At 45.2% G+C, this 23,718-nt stretch overlaps 1 protein-coding gene across 1 annotated transcript in view; it reads left to right on the forward strand.

Moving 5' to 3' along the window:
* LOC146181248 (uncharacterized) overlaps nucleotides 1-22,940 on the forward strand; it is a 34,476-nt gene extending 11,536 nt beyond the window's left edge. The window contains exons 6-13 of the mRNA XM_084575733.1: nucleotides 175-298; nucleotides 2,144-2,283; nucleotides 8,868-8,982; nucleotides 9,071-9,225; nucleotides 16,457-16,646; nucleotides 18,014-18,198; nucleotides 19,033-19,171; nucleotides 22,721-22,940. Coding sequence (XP_084431859.1) covers nucleotides 175-298; nucleotides 2,144-2,283; nucleotides 8,868-8,982; nucleotides 9,071-9,225; nucleotides 16,457-16,646; nucleotides 18,014-18,198; nucleotides 19,033-19,171; nucleotides 22,721-22,940 — 1,268 coding nt within the window. The remainder of the gene's footprint in view (nucleotides 1-174; nucleotides 299-2,143; nucleotides 2,284-8,867; nucleotides 8,983-9,070; nucleotides 9,226-16,456; nucleotides 16,647-18,013; nucleotides 18,199-19,032; nucleotides 19,172-22,720) is intronic.
* The last annotated feature ends 778 nt before the right edge of the window (nucleotides 22,941-23,718 follow it).

Raw genomic sequence — 23,718 nt, forward strand, 5'->3', positions numbered from 1 at the left:
CTATTTTATTTGAGGCATGTGTGCAGACAGTGGTGGCGCTTCGTTCACTTAACTTTAATCGTTTCATGCACAATCTGACATTTATCGTCGAATGCACAACCGGAGCGCATGTCTTCGCCTTAGAGTCAGGCACCAGGACCTTGTGTGACGGTTCTATTAAAACTGTGCTCGCAGCCAGAAAACACTTCCGGGCCACAAAATGCCACCTGCGCGAGTACGCTGACTCGTACTTCAGGTGCGCATCAAAGTTCGTCCAGGCCACATTTCCACAGATGCCACCCGACGACGAGGCTTGCCGGTGAGATATAGCCAATGGTTGCAAGCGAAGCGAATGCTTTCTGATATCCGTTTTCCTTTTACTTCTCAGTTGTGAGAAAAATACAATAATAGACTGCCCTGTTCTTAATGATTATAAGGCGAAAGCGTTGAATGGCTCATCCTGTCATAGACAAAATGTGTCCCGCTTTTGCGGCGGCTCTGATTGGCCGATGTGGGATGACGTCATAGAGGTCTCGACCAATCACAGAGCACCACCACAGTATGCGCGAATGCGTGCCGCCTTATATGGGCATATTCCAATCAATAATCAATGACTAATTGATTATTCAATAACTACTAGTTATTCACTACTTAAGAAATTGTTAATCACATATCAGTGACCACTTATTGAATAATTAGGTAATCGAATAATTACCTACTTATAGTCTAAGTAACATTTAAATAGTTAACGGATGAATAATTAATCACTTACTGCATAGTGCCAGTTGCGTAGCAGAATGCGGCTCTCAAGCTTTCGCCTTTCACTACATTAGTCGCTAAAGTCCCTATGTAACTTTTGTGATTGTGCTTAGAACAGGCTATACATTTTTTTTGTTTTAACATTCGGAGATCTTTAATGGACATGTTTAGGGAGTGCGATGCGAAGGGTAATTTTCTAGATTCCAATGAAAGACAACCGTACCAACGGGTGGCAGAAAGGCTGTTGTGGGCTGTTGGTGGTAGAAAGGTGTTGGCTGTTGAAACTACGATGTCTGAGCTTAATAGGCGGAGGCGGCTGGCGCGGAACCGGAATAATGTGAGGAGTGTGGGACAGGACTTCACTCTGCTTTGAGTGCAGAGCAGGCTGACGGTGATGATGCATTTCTCCGTGTAGGATGCTGTGGCTGCGTGTTTTTGTGCATTGGGTTTGCCTGGCAGAATTTTAATGCGATATCGTCAAGGGCCCCGTGTCGCAGAAAAGCCGGTGTCGTCTTTGTGGGTGTAATGCGAAGATGAGGAGAATATGAAAAAATACAAAATGTTTTATAAAGACCTGCGCAGTCGAACACGGTTCCGTTGGTGTGCGGGGCGAGCACGCAAACACTCCACCATAAAACCGCATTGCTTCTCTCTGAATAAGGTGGACTTAATGTATGCACTGCTTCATGACTATCAGCCAATGTTTAGATGTGTCTTTAGAAACTAATTACGGAAATAATAGTTAAGCGTGTAGCAAAGAACATTTTGGCTTTGGTTATCTGCGATGCGGCGCTCACTAGAAATTTCCACCTATCGTATGGCACTTCCGCAACAGATGTCGAGTGCCACCGCCCGATTCAAAGCATGGTACATCCATCCATCGTCTCCAAAGCATTGAGGTTTAAGGACAGCGAATGGGGCCTGATAAATATATCGCGTTGAGGTATTAAAGGCGAAGCTTAAGTCTCATTTTTTTTTTTAGTTGTACTAGATTCCAAGAAAAGAGAAGCGTAGCAACCGGTGCAAGAAAGGTATGCGGGCTGTTGAAGCTACGGTGTCTGCGGTTATGCGGATGCGGCTGGTACAGATCCGGATCAGTGAGAGGCATACCCGACAGGACTTCGCTCTACATTAAGTGTAGAGCAGGCTGATGGTAATGATGCGTTTCTCCGTACTGTATATGCTGTGCCTGTGTCGTTTTGGGCACTGGGTTTGCCTGGCAGCTGGTTTCCGCTCCGGGGAAAAAAGAGTAGCCGATGCCGCTGTAAAGCCTCGAACATTCCCGAGGAAGTTCGCTTACATGAATTTAAACAAACTTATTTGAGTTGTCATTTGAAAGAGCGATACTACGTTCGCTGCATTGTGGGGACAATGCTTTTAGGAAAATGTCTCTTTCTTCCCACAGGCTCTACGCAGATTTTATGAAATGCGTCGCCTACCTGATACCCTGCAAATCCCAGAGTGACATTGAACAGTCGCTGAACTATTTCAGCGACGTACTGACGGAAGGTTTCCAGGAACGCTGCAAAGGTCGCAACGTAACAGGCAAGTCGAACCTTCATTCCATTCTTTAGGACGAAAAAAACACCTGTTGTGAAAATGATACGAAAAATATCCGGTTCTTTTACACGGAACTTAACAAAGCTCCTAGATGTGCGTATATTTCAGGAATGCTAATAATTGTCGGAAAATTGTTTAAACTTTGTTTCATGAAATAAAGCCGCCAACGCATTAAGAAAAAGCATATTTCAATATTACGTGTTGATAACTATGAAACTGCTTCAGGCGTGTAAAAAATTATCCGCCTTTTCTCTTTTTCCACTTTCACTTTCACTTTCCTACCTTCCGTGACGGCGCGGTTCACGTTTCTACAGATCAAGTGCGACAGATTCTGCGCCTTTCTCTTCCTGTGAACCAATTATTATTATTATTACTGTTAGACATATTGATCCGTCCTATAAGGCTGCTTGACTGTAGAATTTGCTAGCAACGACAGACCCGACACGGACTTTATCGTGGCTTCATCTATGGGGAAGCAGGAACTTCTTAAATACAGGGTCATCCATTCTTAGTGCGATCAAGCGCACTCTCAAAGTGCAATTTCGTCCGTTCGTCCGACGCGGCTGCAAATCAAAGCAGAATGCCGCAGGTACAGAGACCCGAAGTCGGGGCTTCGCATAGGCGGCGACATTTATTTAATGTGTAGTCAGATTGGAGGCAAAATCGCTTTGAAGAGAGCAAGCTTGTTCACTCAAACTGTGGGCGACATTGTGCTTGTCTGATAACGTTACTGCTGACATTATTGTCTGTCGTCATGGTAACCGTGTGACATCCACACAGAATAAACGGGAAATGTCATTTGTGCACACATATAGGTGGGAATGGTTAGAAAGTGTGTAAAGAAAGGCAATAAACCAAATGAAGCTAGAAAAATTTCAAGAACACTGCTAATTCCGCAGTGCAGAAATGCGAAAGCGTGAGCGTTGCTGCTGCACACGGTACATCACGCTCCCCATGTCGAACTCAACCAGCGCTCTGTCGAACGCTGGTTTACAGGCAAAGCGCAGTAGAGAGGTTTAGCATACCGTGATCCGTGATCAGCCACCGTGACCATCTACCGCTCGTGGGCGGGGCGTACAACCAGATTGGTTCCAATGCGGCAGTCTATGCGCCGCCAACCAGTATGTGGCGCCATCTATTGGCATCAAAGTGATCTATTGGCATCAAAGAGGGGTAAAGCGAATGCGAGAGTCCTGCAAGGCTGATTGTAATGTTATCATACCGTATGAAATGAGAAAATTGAGTTGGCAGCTCTTGCCAAATGCAAGATGATACTACCCTACGCGCAAAAATTAGTGGTGGCTTAGCTTGGTTAAGCCTGGATATCAGAAGCGAAAAGCTTCGGCGATGCCATGGATTAGCTTGTGGTTCCTTGGCATAGTTCTGCCTTACCTTGTTGTTCACGGTTGCACCTTATAGATATTCCATGGTTTATCATCACGATGAAACAACGATAAGACAACAAATAACAATAAACTTTATTCCGATTCCACATCATCAACACCGTTACACTTCTGTATAGACATAAACACAGCCCGGTGAAAGCACGCGGCACAGCTCACGGTAAACCGGCGGAGTAGCGGCGGTAGTTGCGGCCGAAGCGGCGGCTCCGACCAACTGCGCCTCTCCTGTGACGTCACGTGGTTTGCGAATGCGCAGCTGTGGCTTTTAACGCGGTAGCGTAAAGGGCGCCGTGAAATGCCCCGCCGAGGTGGTGCAGTGGTAAGACGCCCGACTACTGTGCCGGAGTACCCGGGTTCGAACCCGACCTCGGCGGCTGTGTTTCGATGGAGACGAAACGAAGAGGCGTTCGCGTGCTGTGCGATGTCAGCGCACGTTAAAGATCCCCAGGTGGTCGAAATTACTCCGTAGCCCTCCACCACGGCCCCTCTTTCTCACTTTCCATCTTCATTCCCACCTTCCTCCCTTCCCTTACGGCGCGGTTGAGGTGTCCACAGAGCAAGTGAGACAGTTGCCGCGCCGTTCCCTTCCTATAAATCAATTTCTTGTGTCGCTGAAAAGTCGATCGGTGTCGTCGTCAGTGGCCGCCGTCCCATGTCGTCCGGCGTTGGCCGTGAGCGTAAAATCCCTGAAGAATTAATAAATGAAAATCAGTAGAAAAAATCGCCGGCATGGGGAATCGAACGTGGGCCTCCGTGGTGCGAGACCAGCACGCTAACCACTCGGGCACGCCAGCTAGATAGTTTGAAATGGACAAAGGAGCGTCTATTGATTGCGGTGTTGACTCAGGAATGTCCCCTAGAGAAGTGTACTGTGGCGTACAATAATAATTATGAGCATGAAAATACAGAATTACAGAATTGCAGAAAGCGCAGTTAAGGGAATGGCAAATTACTTTTACGTTGTATTTCCTCTTCGCTTGGCGTGCACGTAGCGCCATCATGCTTGTGGCGCACGGAATAAGATCGACAGGGCATGGTCTCGGATATCTTCATCACGCCGGCTCAGATCGGCAACGTCGTTGCCGACGAAATACGACTGCAACTTGAGGCCCGCGCGTTTCGGCAAGGTGGCTGGCAGTGCTTCTACGTCCTAGAATTACGTTTCAGAGCAAGTAATTAACATACAATCATGCTTTGGACAAAATTAACGGTGTTGTATCATGTGAACTACGTCTTTGTGTCACTCAAAAACGCGACAAGGAAATGAGTAGACTGCGAACTGGGCGCGATAACGCTATCACGTTGCATTCTTAAAGGCGAAGCTTAAGCTTCCTCCAAATTTTTAAACAGGAGGTCAGGAATATTTGACCCCCTGAATTTCGGTGAACTGTACATGTTTAGTATAAAGCATCTGCCTTTTTTCTGGGCACAATTGCAAGTAGCGTGTACTGTTCGTTATGGTGGTGTTGTATAGCCGTAATGTTGCGTTGCACAAATGTCACTGTGAATGGGACTGTCGCCGAATTCGTGAGGGAAGTAAATGCTTTATAGCCCGGTAATTTCACCGTACCGCTAGCTTCTTGAAGTGTTATTACGTCCGGTTGTTCAGATAGGCTTTGGATGTGAAACCACAGGTTACTCCGTTGGCTGCGGAAACCCCTGCAGTTCCACTGTCATACCTCAATTTGCTGGCGAGGCGCCATGGTGGGACATGGGAGGGATGACTACGGGCACAGTCGCTAATAGTGGCGTTTCTTTACGGCTTGCCTCCAGGGCCGCGAGACAATTCACTACTTGCTGAAAAAAACAACAAAAAACCTAGCGATATTTGTTACCAGCTCAGTTACTTTGCGTGTGAGATTGTTAACTTTTTCCTCGTAATTTTTCTCGTGGCCTCTAAATTTGTTCTCGAATGTAGTCATTTCCGCTCTTAGCTTGTCTGTAGCTTAGGTTTCGTAGTTGCGTTTCGATCCGGAACCCTCATCGGAAGGAGCCGGTATTGTCTGGGTAATGCGGCTTTCCGTCTCCATAGCATTACTGGTGGAGGGTATAGAGCTTAGCGCGGAGGAGGCGAACGAGACGAAATAAAGTTTTTCAGTTCAGTTCTCTTTTTGTTTTTGGTGCACTATCTTCTGTATATATGTATGGTACTGCGCCGTCAATAAAATGTAGTCGCGAGTTAACGCTGTGTCCTGTGTGTCTCCCACGTCCCTGTCGTTTTTGCGCTTCAGGCTTCGTCAAAAATGAGCAAATATACTAACTAGCCTAAGAAACAGCTTTACTGAACCATAAGCGACTACGGAAATTTTACGTGAAACAAAGGCATTTGCAAGCACCGAGGCTGCATGCAGGCAGCGTATGGTTCTTTTTGTTGGTTTTGTGGGGTTTAACGTCCCAAAGCGACTCAGCCCATGAGAGACGCCGTAGTGGAGGACTCCGGAAATTTTGACCTCCAGGGGTTCTTTAAGGTGCACTGACATCGAACAACACACGGACGCCTCTTCGTTTCGCCTCCATCGAAGCGCAGCCGCCGCGGTCGGGTTCGAACCCGGGTACTCCGGCACAGTAGTCGGGCGCCTCATCACTGCATCACTCCGGCGGGGCGCAGGCAGTGTATGCGCAGTTGGCTTTCCCTCAGCGTCACTCAAGCATCCCGTCATGAAAATAATTTCCGACATCAGTGCAGAACCTGCAGAGGAGAAACGTGAAATCCTGAGCGTTGCACTGCACATGTTACATCGGGGGCCCTCGTCAATACAACCAGTGGTCGTGTGCTGCGTGGTCAGTGAGTGTACAATAAAGAACACCGAGTGGTCAAAATTTCCGGAGCCATTCACTACGGCGTCTCTCATAGCCCGAGTTGCTTTGGAACGTTAAACCTTAAAAACGAAGGCATTGTATAGGAAGCGAGGGGAACGCTAAGTGCCTTGTTACGGTATGGTAGGTTGATTAAAGTCTGAAGTTTTGTTACAATGTATCTCTGTAAATGCGTTTGGTTTTGCTTTGGAAGCTGTGATAAATGAAATAATTTTGGGTTGCGCCGCACACGTCGCTGGCTAAGAAGGAACGCGGAATACACGTGCAGCGCCATAGTACGGAACATCAGAACGGCAGCTTCACGGCAAACGGAACCATCTCAATCCCTACTGCCACCCAAAGGTTATCGCAGAAAACCTGCTTAGGTTAGCCAAATAAGTTTTAGCAATGTGATGCATATATTGTCTCTACTCTAATAATTTCATCTCGCTTCCCTTCGCTTCTGTCACGTTGCCATGCTTGCCTTGTTCTTTTTATCTCAAAAGGCCTAATTGACTGGCCAATTGACGCAATATGCGAAATCCCCCCCCCCCCCCCCAAAAAAAAAAAAAAAAGAGGTTCTGTGAGGTATGTCGAGAGGAGAATGGCGAAAGCCTACCCTTCCTCTCCTATCATTTGTCTCTCACCGTTGGCCTCTTTTTGGCGTCCATTGCAGTTCTACATAAAATATAATTGGTTTACCGGAAAGGAAAGGCGCAGTCTCTATCAGACTTTCTCCGACAGGTGTGTTTGGACGCTACATCATCGCTCCTGTCTCATGGTGTTCCATGACGCGCGTCCACACAGTGAGATTGCAGATGGCAAGAAAGCTGGACTAGAAAACATATCATAGAATCTCACGGAATATGAGAAATCTCGCGCACAACTCTCGCACGCGAGATTTCGTTCCATTAGCCTAAAAAGGCTTTCGCCTTTATACAGCACTACGAATGGTGCAGCCTAGTGCGTCGATGGCGAAAGTGAACACATTTGCGCGAGTCGAAAATTGACACCTGAGCGATAAGAGCCCACGAGCTGGTGCGCTTTAACAAGTGCCATTTACACACTAAATCGAATTTCAGTAGCAACAAATGGAATAGGCATTGTGTAGAGGGGCACTAGTCCACAGCGCGTTTAGCCAAATTTCGAGTATCGGCCAACGGTGTTGTTGGTGCGGCTGTAAAAAGAAGGGAAAGAAAATGCACGGGCCTGCTACTGGCTCTGTAGCTGAGCCACTTGATTGATTTATAGGAAGGGAAAGGCGCAGTAACTGCCTTACTTGTTTTTATGCGGACACCTCAACCACGCCGCAAGAAAAGGAAGGAAGGAGGGAGTGAAAGTGGAAAGAGAGAAAGAGGAGCCTAGTGGAGGGCTACGGAAGTGTTTCGACCACCTGGAGATCTTTACCGTGCGCTGATATCGCACAGCACACGGGCGTCTCTTCGTTTCGCGCTTCCATTAAGTTTGCAAATGTGCAGCTTTGGCTTTTCTAACGACGGAGCACACACGAGACTCGGAGTTGACTAGCCTAGTGAAGCTTTTCGCTTCAAAAGTTCGCAGCCATGTCAGCTGCCAGCTTGCATCTACCAGTACCATGCTTATGATTTTCTGCTTAAAAAGGCAGTGCCGGCACCGAAGCCAGGTTTTTGGTACACGGAGCCCTTAACGCAATCAACTTCAAAGTTTAAAGGTTGCGCCTCTTTGCTTCGTATGGCCGTGGGTGTTACTGCTGGCTGTGCAATTTGTAATAAACTTCCTATTCAGTGTATATGTACCCATATAGAAAAAAAAAACGAAAAGCTTGTTGGTCTATTTCAATTTTAGAGCTTTCCTGCGATGCTTCAGAAGTATTCACTTGAATACTGTATGACGTGCACAGCGTCGTAAAGAGTTTATATTATTTTAACGTTTCCACATATAGACACTGTTTTCAGTGTGGTTTCTAAATGAGCCACGTGAAACAAAAATTCTGCATACCCTCATGTGAATCTTGCGACTAGAAAACCTTTACATGGTTGGAAAGTAGCCCAGTGGTATCCTAAGAGATTTTAATCTCATTGCATCTACTTTTTTCTTCTTGATGCGAATTCACGCAGTGTAAAACGTTCGCTTTGTCAATGCTTGTATAGCTAGTTTGTGTGCATATACTGTAGCGGCAGTGATAGTTAGGGGAACGAGAACTCTAAAATATGTTGGTGTAAAGTTTCTTCCACAGCCTTCTCTATGTTGTGAAATGACGAAGGTAATTTTATGAATAATGTAAATGCGAAAGAAGCGTCTTGCATTGTAACGAAATACATGCGTCTTCAATTTATAACGAAATATTCGCTTCTGTAAGTGCGCCATTATACCTCTTCTCTTCTTTCACAGGTACCTGCGAGAAGTTGGTTCTCATGAAGAACTACTTTTCCTGCTCCTTGACGTATTATCAGTCTTACAACGAATTCGGCCAGTCTTACCTGCTCACCAAGCCACACATCTGCAAGTATGCCACAAATTTAGAGATTGTGTTTACTCTTACAGAACGCTCCCAACATCGAATCTCTGATTGTTTGTGATCTCCACGCTTGCAGGCTTGTGGAGGACTACGCGCAATGCACTTACGACAAAGTCCTGAAGAACGCCTGCGAGTCTCTCAGGGACCTCTACTCGAACATTAGGGTAGTGCGCAACTATATACTCAGGCGGTTCAATGACAAACACAAATCATCCTGCGCCATTCCCGCTGGTGAGTTGTTTCTGGGACGTGTGATTGTTTTCCGGCGTAATGTAGATTAATATAGTAAATAATATAGATTCAGTAAAAGTTATGACACCGCAACGGTGGTATTCTCTTTAAACACTACAGCAGCCTTGAAAAGGAAGGAAAACAGGAGAGAGAGAGAGAGAGAGAAAGAGAGAGAAGGCAGAGAGGTTAACCAGGAAAGCTTCCGGTTTGCTACCCTGCACTGGGGAAGGGGAATGAGGAGTTTAAAGGAGAAAGATAGAAGAGAATGATAGGAAAGGTAAGGCGGCGAGGTGCACAGTCACGGTTTCTCAATCAAGTTTGTGTCTCTCATAAAACACATAAGTGCTTTGAAGGCTTTGCTGTTAGACGCCTTCTGTGGCCATGGGCCGAGGATTTTCTCCTCTGTGAAAAGACGGCTGTCAAGATGGTCCAGAGCCGAACGCAGCGCATATCTTTCGCTTGAAAAAGCAGGGCACTCGCAAAGGAGATGCTGTGTGGTCTCTTCGCAGCCGCATCTTTCACAGTTGGGGCTATCCGCCATTCTCATCACATAAGCGTATTTTTTGGTGAATGCAACACCGAGCCACATACGGCACATCAGTGTTGTTTCGCGCCGCCCTTTGTTAGGGGCAACACGAAGGCGCAGCCCAGGGCCTAGTTCCCTGAGGCGTCGATTGGAAAATTCTCCTTTGTTCCAGGCTTGAAAGCGTTAGCTCCGCCGCTAAGGAACGAAATCGACAAGCTGCGTCAACTCTAGATATAAGAATGTTCCCTGTAGTTCCGTCGTTGTGTGCAGAACGGGCAACTTGGTCTGCCTGGTGGTTTCCCTCAATACCGCAATGTCCAGGTAGCCACTGGAAAATTATACCATGACCTTTTGATGTAGTGTCGTGGTATAGCACGCGGATCTCTGCAGAGACTAGGACGTGCTGTAGTGGACGGTTTCGAAATGACGAAATGAAACTACTTGCGTTTTCTTTAACCTGAACGAAAATCTCAGAGCATGCTGCAATGTTTTTAGCTTCAGCTTCATTGAAACGCGGCAAGCACTTGAAAATTATCTTTGATTGGGATTTCTGTCGGAGCGCGTCATTATAACTTGGTGTACGCTTGTGTTTGGCACCTTGAGTCTTCATTAGAGTCATTGCGTTCCGTGGAGCATGGCGGACCATTCAAGTTCATCTCGTAATGAAAAATTGTATATCTTAATAGAGTGATAGTTATTAGTGCAAACGAGTAATGTGTTACCTTATAGCTTATTAGCTGCTGTGGCATGGGAGCTGCATGGTGGCGGCTTGTGGCACTCAAAGGCATCCAGCGGCGATGTTTCTCGAAAAGTTTTCGTTGCCTCAAGACACTACAGGATAAAAATATAACTAACCATTTGCGAACAGGTCCTCTCAGAGTTGCCAACATCGCTTTTAGAAAGGGCTTCAGATAGATACTTGATTCTAAGCATGGAATAAAAGCCAGAACTCAAATAAGCACTGTGCCCACTTTGGCTATGCTCAGTATATGCGGCTAGGGGTACAAAAATTCGTAACGCACGTGATTTTTTCTGCAAAAGTTTAGGATTTGATCTTGCCAGCAGCCTGACGTCTATTTAACACCATTTAGCGCTTTGGACAGGGCAACAGAATGGAACCATTCGTATTGTTCTCATTCAGTGTGGCACTACTCGCTGCGCTGAAGGAGTTCATTGTGGAGCCTTATAGCTGAGATTACCTGGTTCAATAAGGCGGCAACGAATACATACACACATTGCAGTGTCTATATAGAATTAGGTTAATTAGGTTCATTTTGGTTTATGAAGCGTACCGTGCCGGATACGCTCAGGTTTTAAGAAACATTGTTGCCAAGGGCTCCGGAAATTTCGACCATCTGGGGTTCTTTAATGCGTGTTGACATCGCGCAGCACACGGGCGCTTTGCGTTTCGCCTCCGTCGAAGAGGGGCCGCCATGGGCGGTTTTAATTTCTCGTTGTTGGGTTCAGCTGAGTAAAGTATGGTATAAAAAGTTTGAGTGTATATTGTGCTATCGAGCGATACATGTAATGTGCTTTCAGTGAGCAATATTACGATGGTCAGACCTACTACACTGCAGCCTGCGAAGGATACCGACAAATTTGGCGCTATAGAGCTTGGATTGGTTGTGAGTCGCAAACAATTCTGTTTGAGCGAAAGCATTGCTTGCATCATTATGAGAAAATTCAATCTGGCATTCTTGCTCTGCTAGCCGTATTTGGCGTTGTGAGCACTCGATGGTTTCCATAAAAATTGTAGCGGGACGGCTGAAAAATATAAGCAATATAATAAAAATTACAGGGTCTCTACTATGTCTCTTAAGACGAAAATGACGAAAGCCTTCCCTTCCTCTCCTATCATTTTCCTCTCATAGTTTGCCTCTTATCGATTTTCGTTGCAGTGCTATATATAATTGGTTTACAGGAAAGGAAAGGCGCAGTATCTGTCACACTTTCTCCGGCAAGTGTGGCGTTCATTGGCACGTAGTGTGGGATTGCAGATGGTAGGAATGCTAGTCAAGAACAGATTGCACAGAATTTCGTGGAATATGACGTATCTTGCGCACAAATCTCGCGCGAAGGGTTTTGTTACATAAGCCTTCGCATTAAAAACAAAGTCGTTGCCACTACGGCTCCCTTTTATCTCTTTCTACTTTCACTCCGACCGCCATCACTTCCCTTGCGGCACGGTTCAGGTGTCCAGAGAGTGTGTGTGACAGATACTGCGCCTTTCCCTTCCTGTGAACCAATTATATTATTAATATTGGCATTTGGGTTCGAACCCTGCCCCACCACTCGCCAGCCTGTCACGCAACGAATAAACTACGGTGGGTAGTTGGTTTAAGCGTGTTACAGGGTGACGTAGTGAACGCGTTGAGGTGTGTGTAACTGTCTTCGGTATGCGTGCCGATCCTATAGCAATATTAATCATTTTATGCGACCGCAAAGCGATGTTGTTCGCAGAGCACTGATTAATGATGATAATTCTCGAGCATTGAAGCGCTGCGTGAAATAAACACAAATGAAACCTCGAATGCACTTCGTCTTCCTCTTGCTAGCTGGCCATGTGATCTCAAAAGTTCCCATCGCTTTGTAGCAATGAGGTTCGAGTATACCACTTTTCAGGTGTGCATCAAACACTACACGAAAAAAAAAAAAAAAGAAGTTTAAGGAATTTAGAACCATTTGCAGCGAAATTGCCGCCAATCAAGAAGTGATGTGTTAATAAGATTCTCACAAGTAAGCAGTCACAAGTGCGTTTGTCCAGTTTGCTTTTTGTTCACTTAAAACGAACGCACTCGTAAGTGGCTGAAAAATATTATCATCTTAGATGACTCAGTTAGCGTTGCCTCCAAATGCATCCATTAGCTCTGTCTTGTGCCAAATGCAGCCATGCAATTTCCGCAAATTTTCTTCTCATCGGCCCATCAGTATTTCTGCCGTCTCCTGCAATGCTTCATTTTGGAAGCGTTTTATTTACCTTTAGCGATGGTTATGTAGTCTCCACGTTACCCGTGCTTCTGATGCCCGTTTCCCGCTTTTTTGTGGTTTTGATTCCGACTGGAACGTCATTTACTCACTTTTGTTTTATGATTCACTCTAAAGGGTTCTTGCCTCATAAAGTTGCATATGTTATCTTCATTTCCACATAGGTACGCTGAAGTGGCGCCCTTTAATCTAACAAAACCGTTTTGCGGGCAAGTTGGAGCATAGCTGGGCAATTCTTGTCGTTCCTGCAGTTGCTGTGGGTAGCTTTTCTTGTAATCCAATTCATAGCCCATTTTCACCCCGCCGGGGTGGCGCAGTGGTTACGGCGCTCGACTACTGTTCCCAAGGACGCGGGATCGAATCCCGGCCTCGGCGTTAGCTTTTCGATGGAGGCGAAAAGCAAGGCGCCCGTGTGCTGTGCGATGTCAGTGCACGTTAAAGAACCCCAGGTGGTCGAAATTTCCGGAGTCCTCCACTACGGCGTCTCTCATAGCCTGAGTCGCTTTGGGACGTTAAACCCCACAAACCAAACCAAACCATCATAGCCCATTTTCATTATTTTCCTCATTACTGCCCCATAGATTTGAGTAGCGATACAATGCAGCTGATATACTTTCCTCTAGATATATACTCATAAGCCGTCATTAAGTATCTGGACCTGCTTGCCAAATGCGCTTCAGTCCAATATTGCGCGTGCAGTTGTTCACTCTGGTCGACCGGGTATCTAAAAAGTATATGTAAAAATAGATTTCGCCTTGCCTCATCTTTCTCCCGACTACCAATAATTAAATCCAGTTCTCTTCTAGCTTGTTGATCATTTTAATTTTCTGCAAAATGTATTTGAAACATTTCCGAAAGGTTAGCGTAGGAATACGCATGACAACAGACGCACTGAAGACTGAAGAATACGCATGACAACAGGCGCAGTGGTTACGGCGCTCGACTACTGTTCCCAAGGACGCGGGATCGAATCCCGGCCTCGGCGTTAGCTTTTCGATGGAGGCGAAAAGCAAGGCGCCCGTGTGCTGTGCGATGTCAGTGCACGTTAAAGAACCCCAGGTGGTCGAAATTTCCGGAGTCCTCCACTACGGCGTCTCTCATAGCCTGAGTCGCTTTGGGACGTTAAACCCCACAAACCAAACCAAACCATCATAGCCCATTTTCATTATTTTCCTCATTACTGCCCCATAGATTTGAGTAGCGATACAATGCAGCTGATATACTTTCCTCTAGATATATACTCATAAGCCGTCATTAAGTATCTGGACCTGCTTGCCAAATGCGCTTCAGTCCAATATTGCGCGTGCAGTTGTTCACTCTGGTCGACCGGGTATCTAAAAAGTATATGTAAAAATAGATTTCGCCTTGCCTCATCTTTCTCCCGACTACCAATAATTAAATCCAGTTCTCTTCTAGCTTGTTGATCATTTTAATTTTCTGCAAAATGTATTTGAAACATTTCCGAAAGGTTAGCGTAGGAATACGCATGACAACAGACGCACTGAAGACAGGACACAGAAGACAGCTGTGTCTGTTGTTCCCGTCGTCTTGCGCTAACCTTCAGGCAAATTCATGCACCAACTAGCCTGCTAGGATGCCTTCGATAGTGCATTTGAAACAAGGCACTCTGTTTAAACAAATGGTCCCAACATACTTTACCAGAGATAGACATCTAGCTTACAGAAGAAATCATTTCCTGGTATTACCTTCATGCAGCGGAGGTCACTCTGGCTGTGGCAAATACTGAAGGTAAACATGTACTGGTTTCGAGTATGTATTATGTGCCGTAAAACCACCAAAGAATCATTATAAGTAAATCTAGAGTGAAAAAGCAGTGCAGTGAGGGTGCCTAACACTGGCAAGTCTTGTCAAAGTAAGAAGAAAATAAAATTTGCATAATGTTGATAACATGGCCTAATACCGATGTTGAGCTTTGAGTTACAGGACGTAGAAAAAATGTGTGAAAAAGACGAAAGGCGGTAAAAGAAGCGACAGTGCAAGAGCTCTTTAGAGAGTGGTACATTATCCGCAAAACACACATTGTGTACATGTTCCGGAAAAAGCTTGCTGTGAAAACGTAAATATTATAAAAGAAATCAGTCAGGCGCATTTGGGGGCAACTCTCTTTTACACATAACTGATAAGCGTCTCACAGGCGTAAGCTCTTTCTCCCAAATATATTAGAATCACTAAACCTTTCTAATCAATTGATTATGATCATGATATAGAACGGTCGTTTCATAAAGGAAAGGGTTGCACGCACATAATTCAGTACACCGTATTACTTTAATTTAAGAAATTCCTTTCCAATGTAAGTTGCGCTCCTACATGTGTGCATTTCAGCATCAGTGAGTTTTTCTTCTGTAGGACCTGCTACAGGTGACCGAAAGTTCGTAGAAACCAAAATGTGATGCCATTGCTTACATGGTTCACCACAACACCCAAGCCATCTCACGTACACGAGTGCCAAAGCGCGTGCCCACTATATCACATTTTATTTGAAACATTTTCGAGGCAAAAAGTAGCACATTTAAGTCATAGCTGTTCTCCTATTCTATGTTTTGAGAATAAGTTCTTTATATCCTAATTGGCATTGCTTCTCGTTGATCATCCATGCTTCACTGCTTGATTGGAAAGAAACCCTTGAATAGAACAGAACAGTTAGGATAATTAAAGCCAGAGTAATAAAGCGCGAACTGCCAAGTGATTTTTTCGTTGTTCTGGCGGAGTTTAAATATTGCAGTTTGAAAATGTAATTTACAGGAAGCCACGAAAGGGGGGTAGATATTTATGAACTAAACCAACAATGTTTGAACTTATGATTATAAAACGTGAATAGGCTGGTAAGCAAGAAAGGCACCCATATCTCTGGTTATGCTATATTAGAAATGCCCATCTGCATTTTATTCTCGGTTGTTTTGTAAAGCGCAGACGATGGGAGGGCCCTTGAATGAGGGAGAATATCTGGAAAATAATTTACGCCTTTAGCGGGCTGCAGCTCAGACAAGACCATTGGTAATGTTCTCCTATGTTGTGACATAAATCTCACTTAGCAGCTTGGTTAGTTCGCTACATACTACAGGTATTCTTTTATTGATCGTGGACTGAACGACATGCTCCTATTGTGACACGTTAGGAGCTTTTGCCGTTTCTATTGACGAGATGTAGATTGCTATGTTGAACAAAAATGATGCGCTCAGCTCCGCAGATACCGTAATATACTGACGCGTACTCTAGTTTTCCTAATTAAATTTGAGTAGCATGTACTTCAAGTTGAACAATTCGTAGAAATGCCCTATGATGTGTGCAATGCCCAATGAAATGAGCCTTGATATATCCTTTCTACTCCGGGAGTGCGAAGTGCTCGCGTTCTTTTTGATGACTTTTGTACACGTACGCCATCCGATTTCGGGTATGTGTGTAGTGTGTCTCCCGAAGATGGTGAACTGACGCGCCAACTGAGCCATGTTACTTGATATGTATAAGCTGAAATATATTAAACATATAGTCTGTTCACTAATCCGCTTTCCTTTTAGCGCTACTCTCATTATTTCGTTTTCTTTACCTTGCCGCTCTCAAGAAATTAGTTGAAATACACCAACAAGGTTTGAACGTTCTGCTCGTAGTCGTGCTTCGAGGGGCTGTTGGTTGACACTGGTGTAACATTCTGCAAATATGCTCTTATTTCCTGCAACAATAAATCTCGCCGCCATTGCGCAGAGTACCAGCGGCAGTTGGGAACATATGCCCCGCTGACCTTGCGTCAGAGCTCCTGCGACCAGTTCGGGGCCGTGAAGAAGCTCGTGCTGTGCGGGGTTGCGTTCCACAGGATGCTCGCATCCTCGCCGGAAAGCAACGCATCTGCGAGTTTCCCGCTTGAAGTGGAGAACGCAACAACAGCTGTGTGCCCGTAAGTGTGCAGATGATTTTTAGGTGCCAGATGTTGCGTTTACTTCAGAACAAAGAAAGGGCTGGAAAGTGACACACAATAAGAACTCTGCGAGCAAGGCAATATTATCGTTACACGAAGCGTATCGCCGCTGTATGCCAACCGTACCTCGACTGAGAGACGTGCCTGCAATCTGATATTGAGTGGCCGAGTATCGTACCTGGTACACAGAGGCAAAAGGCTCTCTGTCGTCTCTTAATCAAGTGACAATGCACCGCCTGAGGTTAGACATAAAATAAAAATGAGTCGAGAGGAATTTAAACCCGGATTCTTCTGGTAATATCCATTGCGCGCAGCAATTAACGCTGCTAAACATTTTACAGCAAGATATATTGCTACTTTGATTTTGACAACAGTTTGACTTTGGTATTGAGCTATGGGGCTGGAACATAGAGGTTAATGAAAAGGGTTCTACTTAAGTTGAGGACAACGCAGAGGTCCATGGAACGGAAAATGGTAGGGGTAACATTAAGAGATAGGAAGCGTGCAGAGTGGGTAAGAGAAATAACTGGTCTCTGATATTCTATTCGCAATTAGGAAGGAAAAATGGGCTTGAGCAGGACATTTAGTTCGAAGAGAAGATAACCGATGGTCTCTAAGCGAAACCAATTGGATTCCAAGGGAAGGTAAGCGTAGCAGGGGGCAGCAGAAAGTTAGGTCGGTAGATGCGATTAGGAAGTTCGCAGGGTTCAAGTGTATACAGCTAGCACAGGATCAGGTTAATTGGAAGAAAATTGAAGAGGCCTTCGCCCTGCAATGAGTATAGCCCGGCTCATGATGATGATCACTTTGTCGATCGAAGGTTTCTTTGGAGCGGGAGTTTCTTTACAGTTTGGAGTTTTTCAACATAACTGACGATGGTATTTATTAGCTTTTGTACACTTTCAGTACCTCTTAGTAATTTTGGAGCGGTTTTAATGCAGCGTTCTAAAACAGAATCAAGAACGTGCCACTTGGTGCACGCGATGAAAGGGAGTATGATTTCCGGGAACAAGAAGGTTTGGTTGATATTTATTTTTTTTTGGAAATGTATTGTTATTCTCTTATCATTTTATTTTTTTGTGCTATTTTATGATTGATTACCTACCTGGTGCTTGGCCCGCGGCAAGAATATATTCTAAATGCGGCCCGTTAGCAATACGAGCTTGAGACCACTGCTTACATTAAGTGGTGTAGAACAGCGGAAGCTCTACTCTCATATTGCGTTCCTAGCGCCGACTGAGTGCTTCTTGAAATAACCTCTAAAGTGTTGGCTTAATTCTGTTTCGGATAATTAGCAATGCGCCTGTAATCTGATAAAAATGGTTGCATGCCTTTTTGTTCTGAAGCCTTGTGAAGGAGATGAAGTACTGCATTTACTCGGCTACCCACGACTCCGGATGCTCGGAGGCCCTCTTCCTCAACACGGAGATTTCGGCGTTCAAGAAGCGCCTGCTATTGGAGTTCGAAGATGTCTGCAATGCGCTTCCCTGGAGTGACAACGGCACGGTCGGCGGCAACACAAGGCGACAGAGTATGCAGCTTAACTCAGTAGACATCTACTTGTAGCGTTGTCGGTCCACAGCGGCTGCTAAACACAAAATGTAACTTAAAATAAAACGACTAGGTTGACCGCATAGCAATGCTAGGTTCATCGATAGAAGCCTGTATGGGTAGGTTATAATCTTTTATAATATCTTTTTTTCTTAACAGAAAGCATATGGAGTCACTATATATGCTGTACCAAGTGATACTTTTGCGTTCAGAGAATTGAAGAGGGGCGCATGAGTTGGGCATGGATATTAACGTCATGAGAAATAACGCTTTGGAAAATAGCTCCTGCCTCTTTTTACTACTTCCACTTCTACATGTATCACGTGGAAACAGCAGAATATAGGAACATGTCCTAACAACTTTCTGTGTACACCGGGTGTTTGTTTTTCAATATTTGCTGGTTTACTATTTTTGACGACGAAATATACGCACATTTGATGTATGCACGGGTATTGTGAAATAAGGCTGGAATTATGTCCGTGATTTGGCAGAATGATTAGAAGAATTATGAAGCAAAACTAACTCGCGTACATTTAACTTTTGCTTTCAATGGGTGGTATAACGTTGCGAAATGTAAGGCCTCCAGGCCTCCAGCACTGGCCGTTTTCAACAAATTTACCTCGAAGTAGTTGGAGTGGCGAGAACTCACACATACATGCGTATTTTGTTTCCGCACTCTAAAGCATTGACATATTCAGAATATCGTTTTTACCTTCCTTTGGATACCACTGCCAGGAGGGGAGAGAAAGTGTAGGCACAGTGCTTTAGAGAGACATTTAGCCGAAACTGACTTTTGATGTGCATGTTCTTTCAGGTTGCGAGCTTAAGGAGTTCACGCAGGAATGGGAAGCTTGTGATGCCTCCATGGAAAACGGCATCAGTCTCTACTACCAAAACGACTCCAGTCTCGGAGTACCGGCCATCACCTATCTACAGAGACGCAGGCTGTGCAGGTACAGTTCCTGCTAAGGTGGAACGCTGGCGGATGCATAGCGCTGCCGTCTGACTGCGTCTCATTCATCAACATACAAAGGTGTAAGAATGATGGTCTTCGTTTTTGTGTTAAATGCGATGGGAGTCAAAAGGCAACACGGCAAAGAAAAATATTGTGACATATATGCCCTGCATCGCTGGACGTAAAAGAAGACAACGATCAGAAACAGTGACACTGATGACGACAAAGTGGTAGCAACGTTTAGTGCTAGAAAGTTGACGCTGCTGTGCTTCTGTGCTTTGTGGGCTGTGTCATCCTGGACTAACCTTCGTGCACTAACATTGTCACGTATCAATATGGAAGGAAACTCCCTATGCTTTCTTTTCGTCTGTGGCGCCAGGATTCCTCCGTATTGGTCTCAACATTTGGTATATTACGACTTCTGGATACTCAAGGCACTGCATATGAGTAGGCGTACACTGAAATTGAGTATACGAGGATGACAGTACACGTCGTCGCAGAGACGAAGAGCAAAGCGTGGTGCTCTTAAAATCCCACTAATGAATCTAGCGAGTGAAGTGTTCTAGTAATATTTCATTTATAGAATTTTCTGTCTCAGGAAAAACATTAGGTGCGAACTAGTAATGATGGGATTGGCGTGTTATCTTAAGAGATTTGAGGAGTTTAATCTGCACATTATTTTCAGGGTTGATAAATTTTGCTGAATTCTGCATAAAAAAATTGACCTCAGATTAGAAATATTGGGTCTAAACGAAGAAATTATTCGTTATAGCTTACAACAATATACCGAACGAGGAGACAGTAGGAGTACATCGCGGATCGAGGAGTATGAGTGTGTTGAGGTAAAAAATATTTTCAGGCGTGAAAATGATTAGACTAGACTCGTCTTTACCTTGCAGTGCCTTGAGCTTCTCCTGTGATCTTTACCCTAAAGCACATAATCGCAAAAATCACCAGAGACACCGAATAATGAGTACGTGCTCCTCGGATGAAATGGGGGAAAGAGGTTTTCGACGTATATTTAAGTTCATTCTACCGGTGTTGCATTCAGTGTGTGTGTGTTCTCAAGCGTGCATTTCATCTAGTCGGCCATGCTTCAAGCGGCTTCTGGGAGTCATAATCGCCGATGCCCCGGTTTGAAAGAATACGATTGGAAGCGCGTAGCTTGGTTGGAATCCTTGTTACCAGCTAGACTCCGACTTGGCTACCACATTTATGCCATATGCAACGATACATATATTACTATTACCCATACCACTGTACGGCAAGACGTTTCGTCAATACTTGGACACCAGTGCCAGGAAAACTGGCCCTATATATATGAATATAAACGAGTGGGGAGAATATATGTAATAACGATGTGCCTACGATTGTCTGAAGTGGCGGTAGCCCCGATTGATTTGTGGTGTGAATGCGTCCAGTGATGCTGCATTATGGATGCTCTGCTGGCTTTGCGTGGCCTACTGCCGGTTGATGACGTCACCCTGTTTTTCTTGTAATTAAAGGAATTTTCATTTGGCGAGCATGGGCAACATATTCGCTAGATATTCTCATATCATGACAACTAATGGTTTTAAGAAGAACTGAACAAGGGTAAATTGGATACGCCTCAGTTCGCAGGTGAGCCAACGTTTCGACAAGTGGACTTGTTTTCGTCTGGACAAAGCGATCACTGGCAGGGGTTTAAATACGCTTTTGCTTCCGAAAAAGAAAAGCTGGGGAGGGGAAAGTGGGTGCGAAAAAAGTAGGTGTGAAGAAGTGGGGAGGGGAGGATGTGTGAGAAGAAAGTAGGTACATGAAGTGAAAAAAAAAAAAAAGCCTGGAACCAGGGATTCTGTGGCCTGCAAAAGAAGTAAAAGCGGCAGTACCAGGAAAAACTACAGTACCGGGTAGATGATTAGTCACCACGTAAGCTGGTTTGGTGCAGATACACCTTACAAAGGGACTTGATAAGGCATATATCTAAGGGAGACAACTCTTAAATCTCTCTGCAAAGGGAGGGGGGGGGGGGGGAGAAGTACAAAGTCACAGGATAATAACCGCACAGGGAACCGCAAATGACATGAAAAACAAATAATGGTAATAAAAAATTGAGGAAAAATTCAAGAAACAAGTGATAAGGAGGAAATGTGTTTAGAGGAAAATGTAGAGGTTATGCTATTGCGGCAGGGAATAGCATAACCTCTATATGTTCCTCTAAACACATTTCCCCTTATCACTTGTTGCTGGAATTTTTCCTCAATTTTCCCTGTGCGCTTATTATCCTGTGATTTTTGTACTTCATCCCCACCCCCCCCAACCTTTGCAGAAAGATTTAAGAGTTGTCCCCCTTAGATATATATGCCTTATCAAGTCGCTTTGTAAGGTTTATCTGCACCAAACCGGCTTAAGTGGTGACTTATCATCTATCCGGTACTGTAGTTTTTCCTGGTACTGCCGCTTTTACTTCTTTTGCAGGCCACAGGATATCTGGTTCCAGGCATTCCAGGGTAAGAAATACATACCTATTTTTTTTTCATCTCAGTTCTGGTTCACTGTTCGGTTATTATCCTGTGACTTTGTATCCCCCCCCCCTCACACCTTTTAAGAATTGTCCCCCTAGATATATGCCTCATCAGGGCCCTTTCATATCCTGTCCATTTGAAAGGTATATGTGCACCAAACCCGCCTAAGTGGTGACTGATCATCTAACCGGTACTGTAGTTTTTCCTGGTACTGCCGCTTTTACTTCTTTTGCAGGTCACAGAATCCCTGGTTCCAGCCCCATAAATACATACTGAAGAGTTTTTTTTCACTTCATGACCTACTTTCTTCTCATCCATCCTCCCCCTCCCCACTCCTTCACCTACTTTCCCCTCCCCAGCTTTTCTTCTTCGGAAGCAAAAGCGTATTTAAATCCCTGCCAGTGATAATCGCTATGCCCAGACGAAGACAAGTCCACTTGTCGAAACGTTGACTCACCTGCGAACTCAGGCGTACCCAATTTACCCTTGTTCAGTTCTTCTTAATACCGTGCAAACCATCGTCTTCCTCTCGTTCTACCTGGATCCTCAACTAATGGTTTCGAATGATAACATGAGTAATTTTTAGTTTTTTATCTCACAATACTAGCTCGACCGGGCACACAATGTACGCATTGCCGTAGCATCTACGTGGACAAACGCATCGAAGTATTTTTCATTCAGTTTAAGATAGTTTTGGATCTATAGAACTGTACCTGCAATGGAAAGTAGGTGAATAACTTGGCCGGGGCTCGCAGAGGGTATTGTGTGGAAGAAAATTCATTTATCAAGAGCAAGGTATCTGTTTCTAACTGAGTTGTTTCTTTTGAATATGAACGGAAAGAGATATTTCACATGCAGTCAGTTCACCTATTTTATCGCCTCGTGTAACTGCATCACGGATGCTATTAAAACTTTAGTGTACGGCAGGAACCCACGAACCGTTAATTGAAGCCTGCATCCTAACCTCTTCCATTGCTTCGCACTCAAGCACCAATTTCGGCACGCTTAAGTGGCGAAATATGACATATGGCTTTCCTTCGCAGCGACTTGGCAGGCTACCGTCGGTGCGTCCGTGATTCGGCGGGAAGGCACCACTGCCCGGCCTTGATCGCAGGGCTGGCAGATGTGGGCCGAGGAGAGTTGTTGCAGCGGTTGGGCCTCGTGATGTGCTCTTCCTCGACCTCACTCGGCATGTGCTGGACGCAGCAGCTGGTGACATTAGCCACTGTCACACATTTGCTGGCGCGTCGATTCGTAGGATGACTGCATTAAACACGACTACGCACGAATAAAAGATGCCTCGTACCTTACGACCGAAGAGTGTTGCAAGAGCCTCAGCAATAACCAGATAGCGCGAAAGACGTGTGGCCTAAGAAACATAAGAAAACGCGCGTACTGTTCAGAGAGAGAGCGGGAAAGGCTGAATTGTTGACAGATTACAAAAATAAAATAGGAGAGGGGCGACGAGGGTTACGAAACTTTGATGCAATCCGTCGTTAAGGCGATCATCTCCCCTCATTGATATCTACTGCGCGAGCACGCGCTGTACTTTAGGTTGCTTACCCTTCACAAAATTTCGGGTGTCAGCGCGTTTTTGCATTCAGCATTTGATTTATTTATAGGAAAGGAAAGGCGCGGTAACTGTCACTTGTTTTCTGTGGACACCGCAACCGCGCCGTAAGGGAAGGGAGGAAGATGGGAGTGAAAGTGGAAAGAGGGAAAGAGGAGCCGTAGTGGAGGGCTACGGAGTAATTTCGACCACCTGGGGATCTTTAACGTGCGCTGACATAGCACAGCACACGACGCCTCTTCCTTTCGCCTCCATCGAAACGCAGCCGCCGAGGTCGGGTTCGAACCCGGGTACTCCGGCACAGTAGTCGGGCGTCTTACCACTGCACCACCCCGGCGGGGCTTGCATTCAGCATTATTCTTACAGCATATTCCAAAGGATAGTGAGTGGAATGACCGCGCATCTCTACTTGGTGGAAGCGGTGTTTACAGCAAGTGCGGCGGCGCTGCGATCGACATTATATGAAGATTT

The sequence above is a fragment of the Amblyomma maculatum genome, chromosome 8 (genome assembly GCF_055883805.1).
Source record: "Amblyomma maculatum isolate TAMU_Amacu chromosome 8, ASM5588380v1, whole genome shotgun sequence".
Lineage (NCBI taxonomy): Eukaryota > Metazoa > Arthropoda > Arachnida > Ixodida > Ixodidae > Amblyomma > Amblyomma maculatum.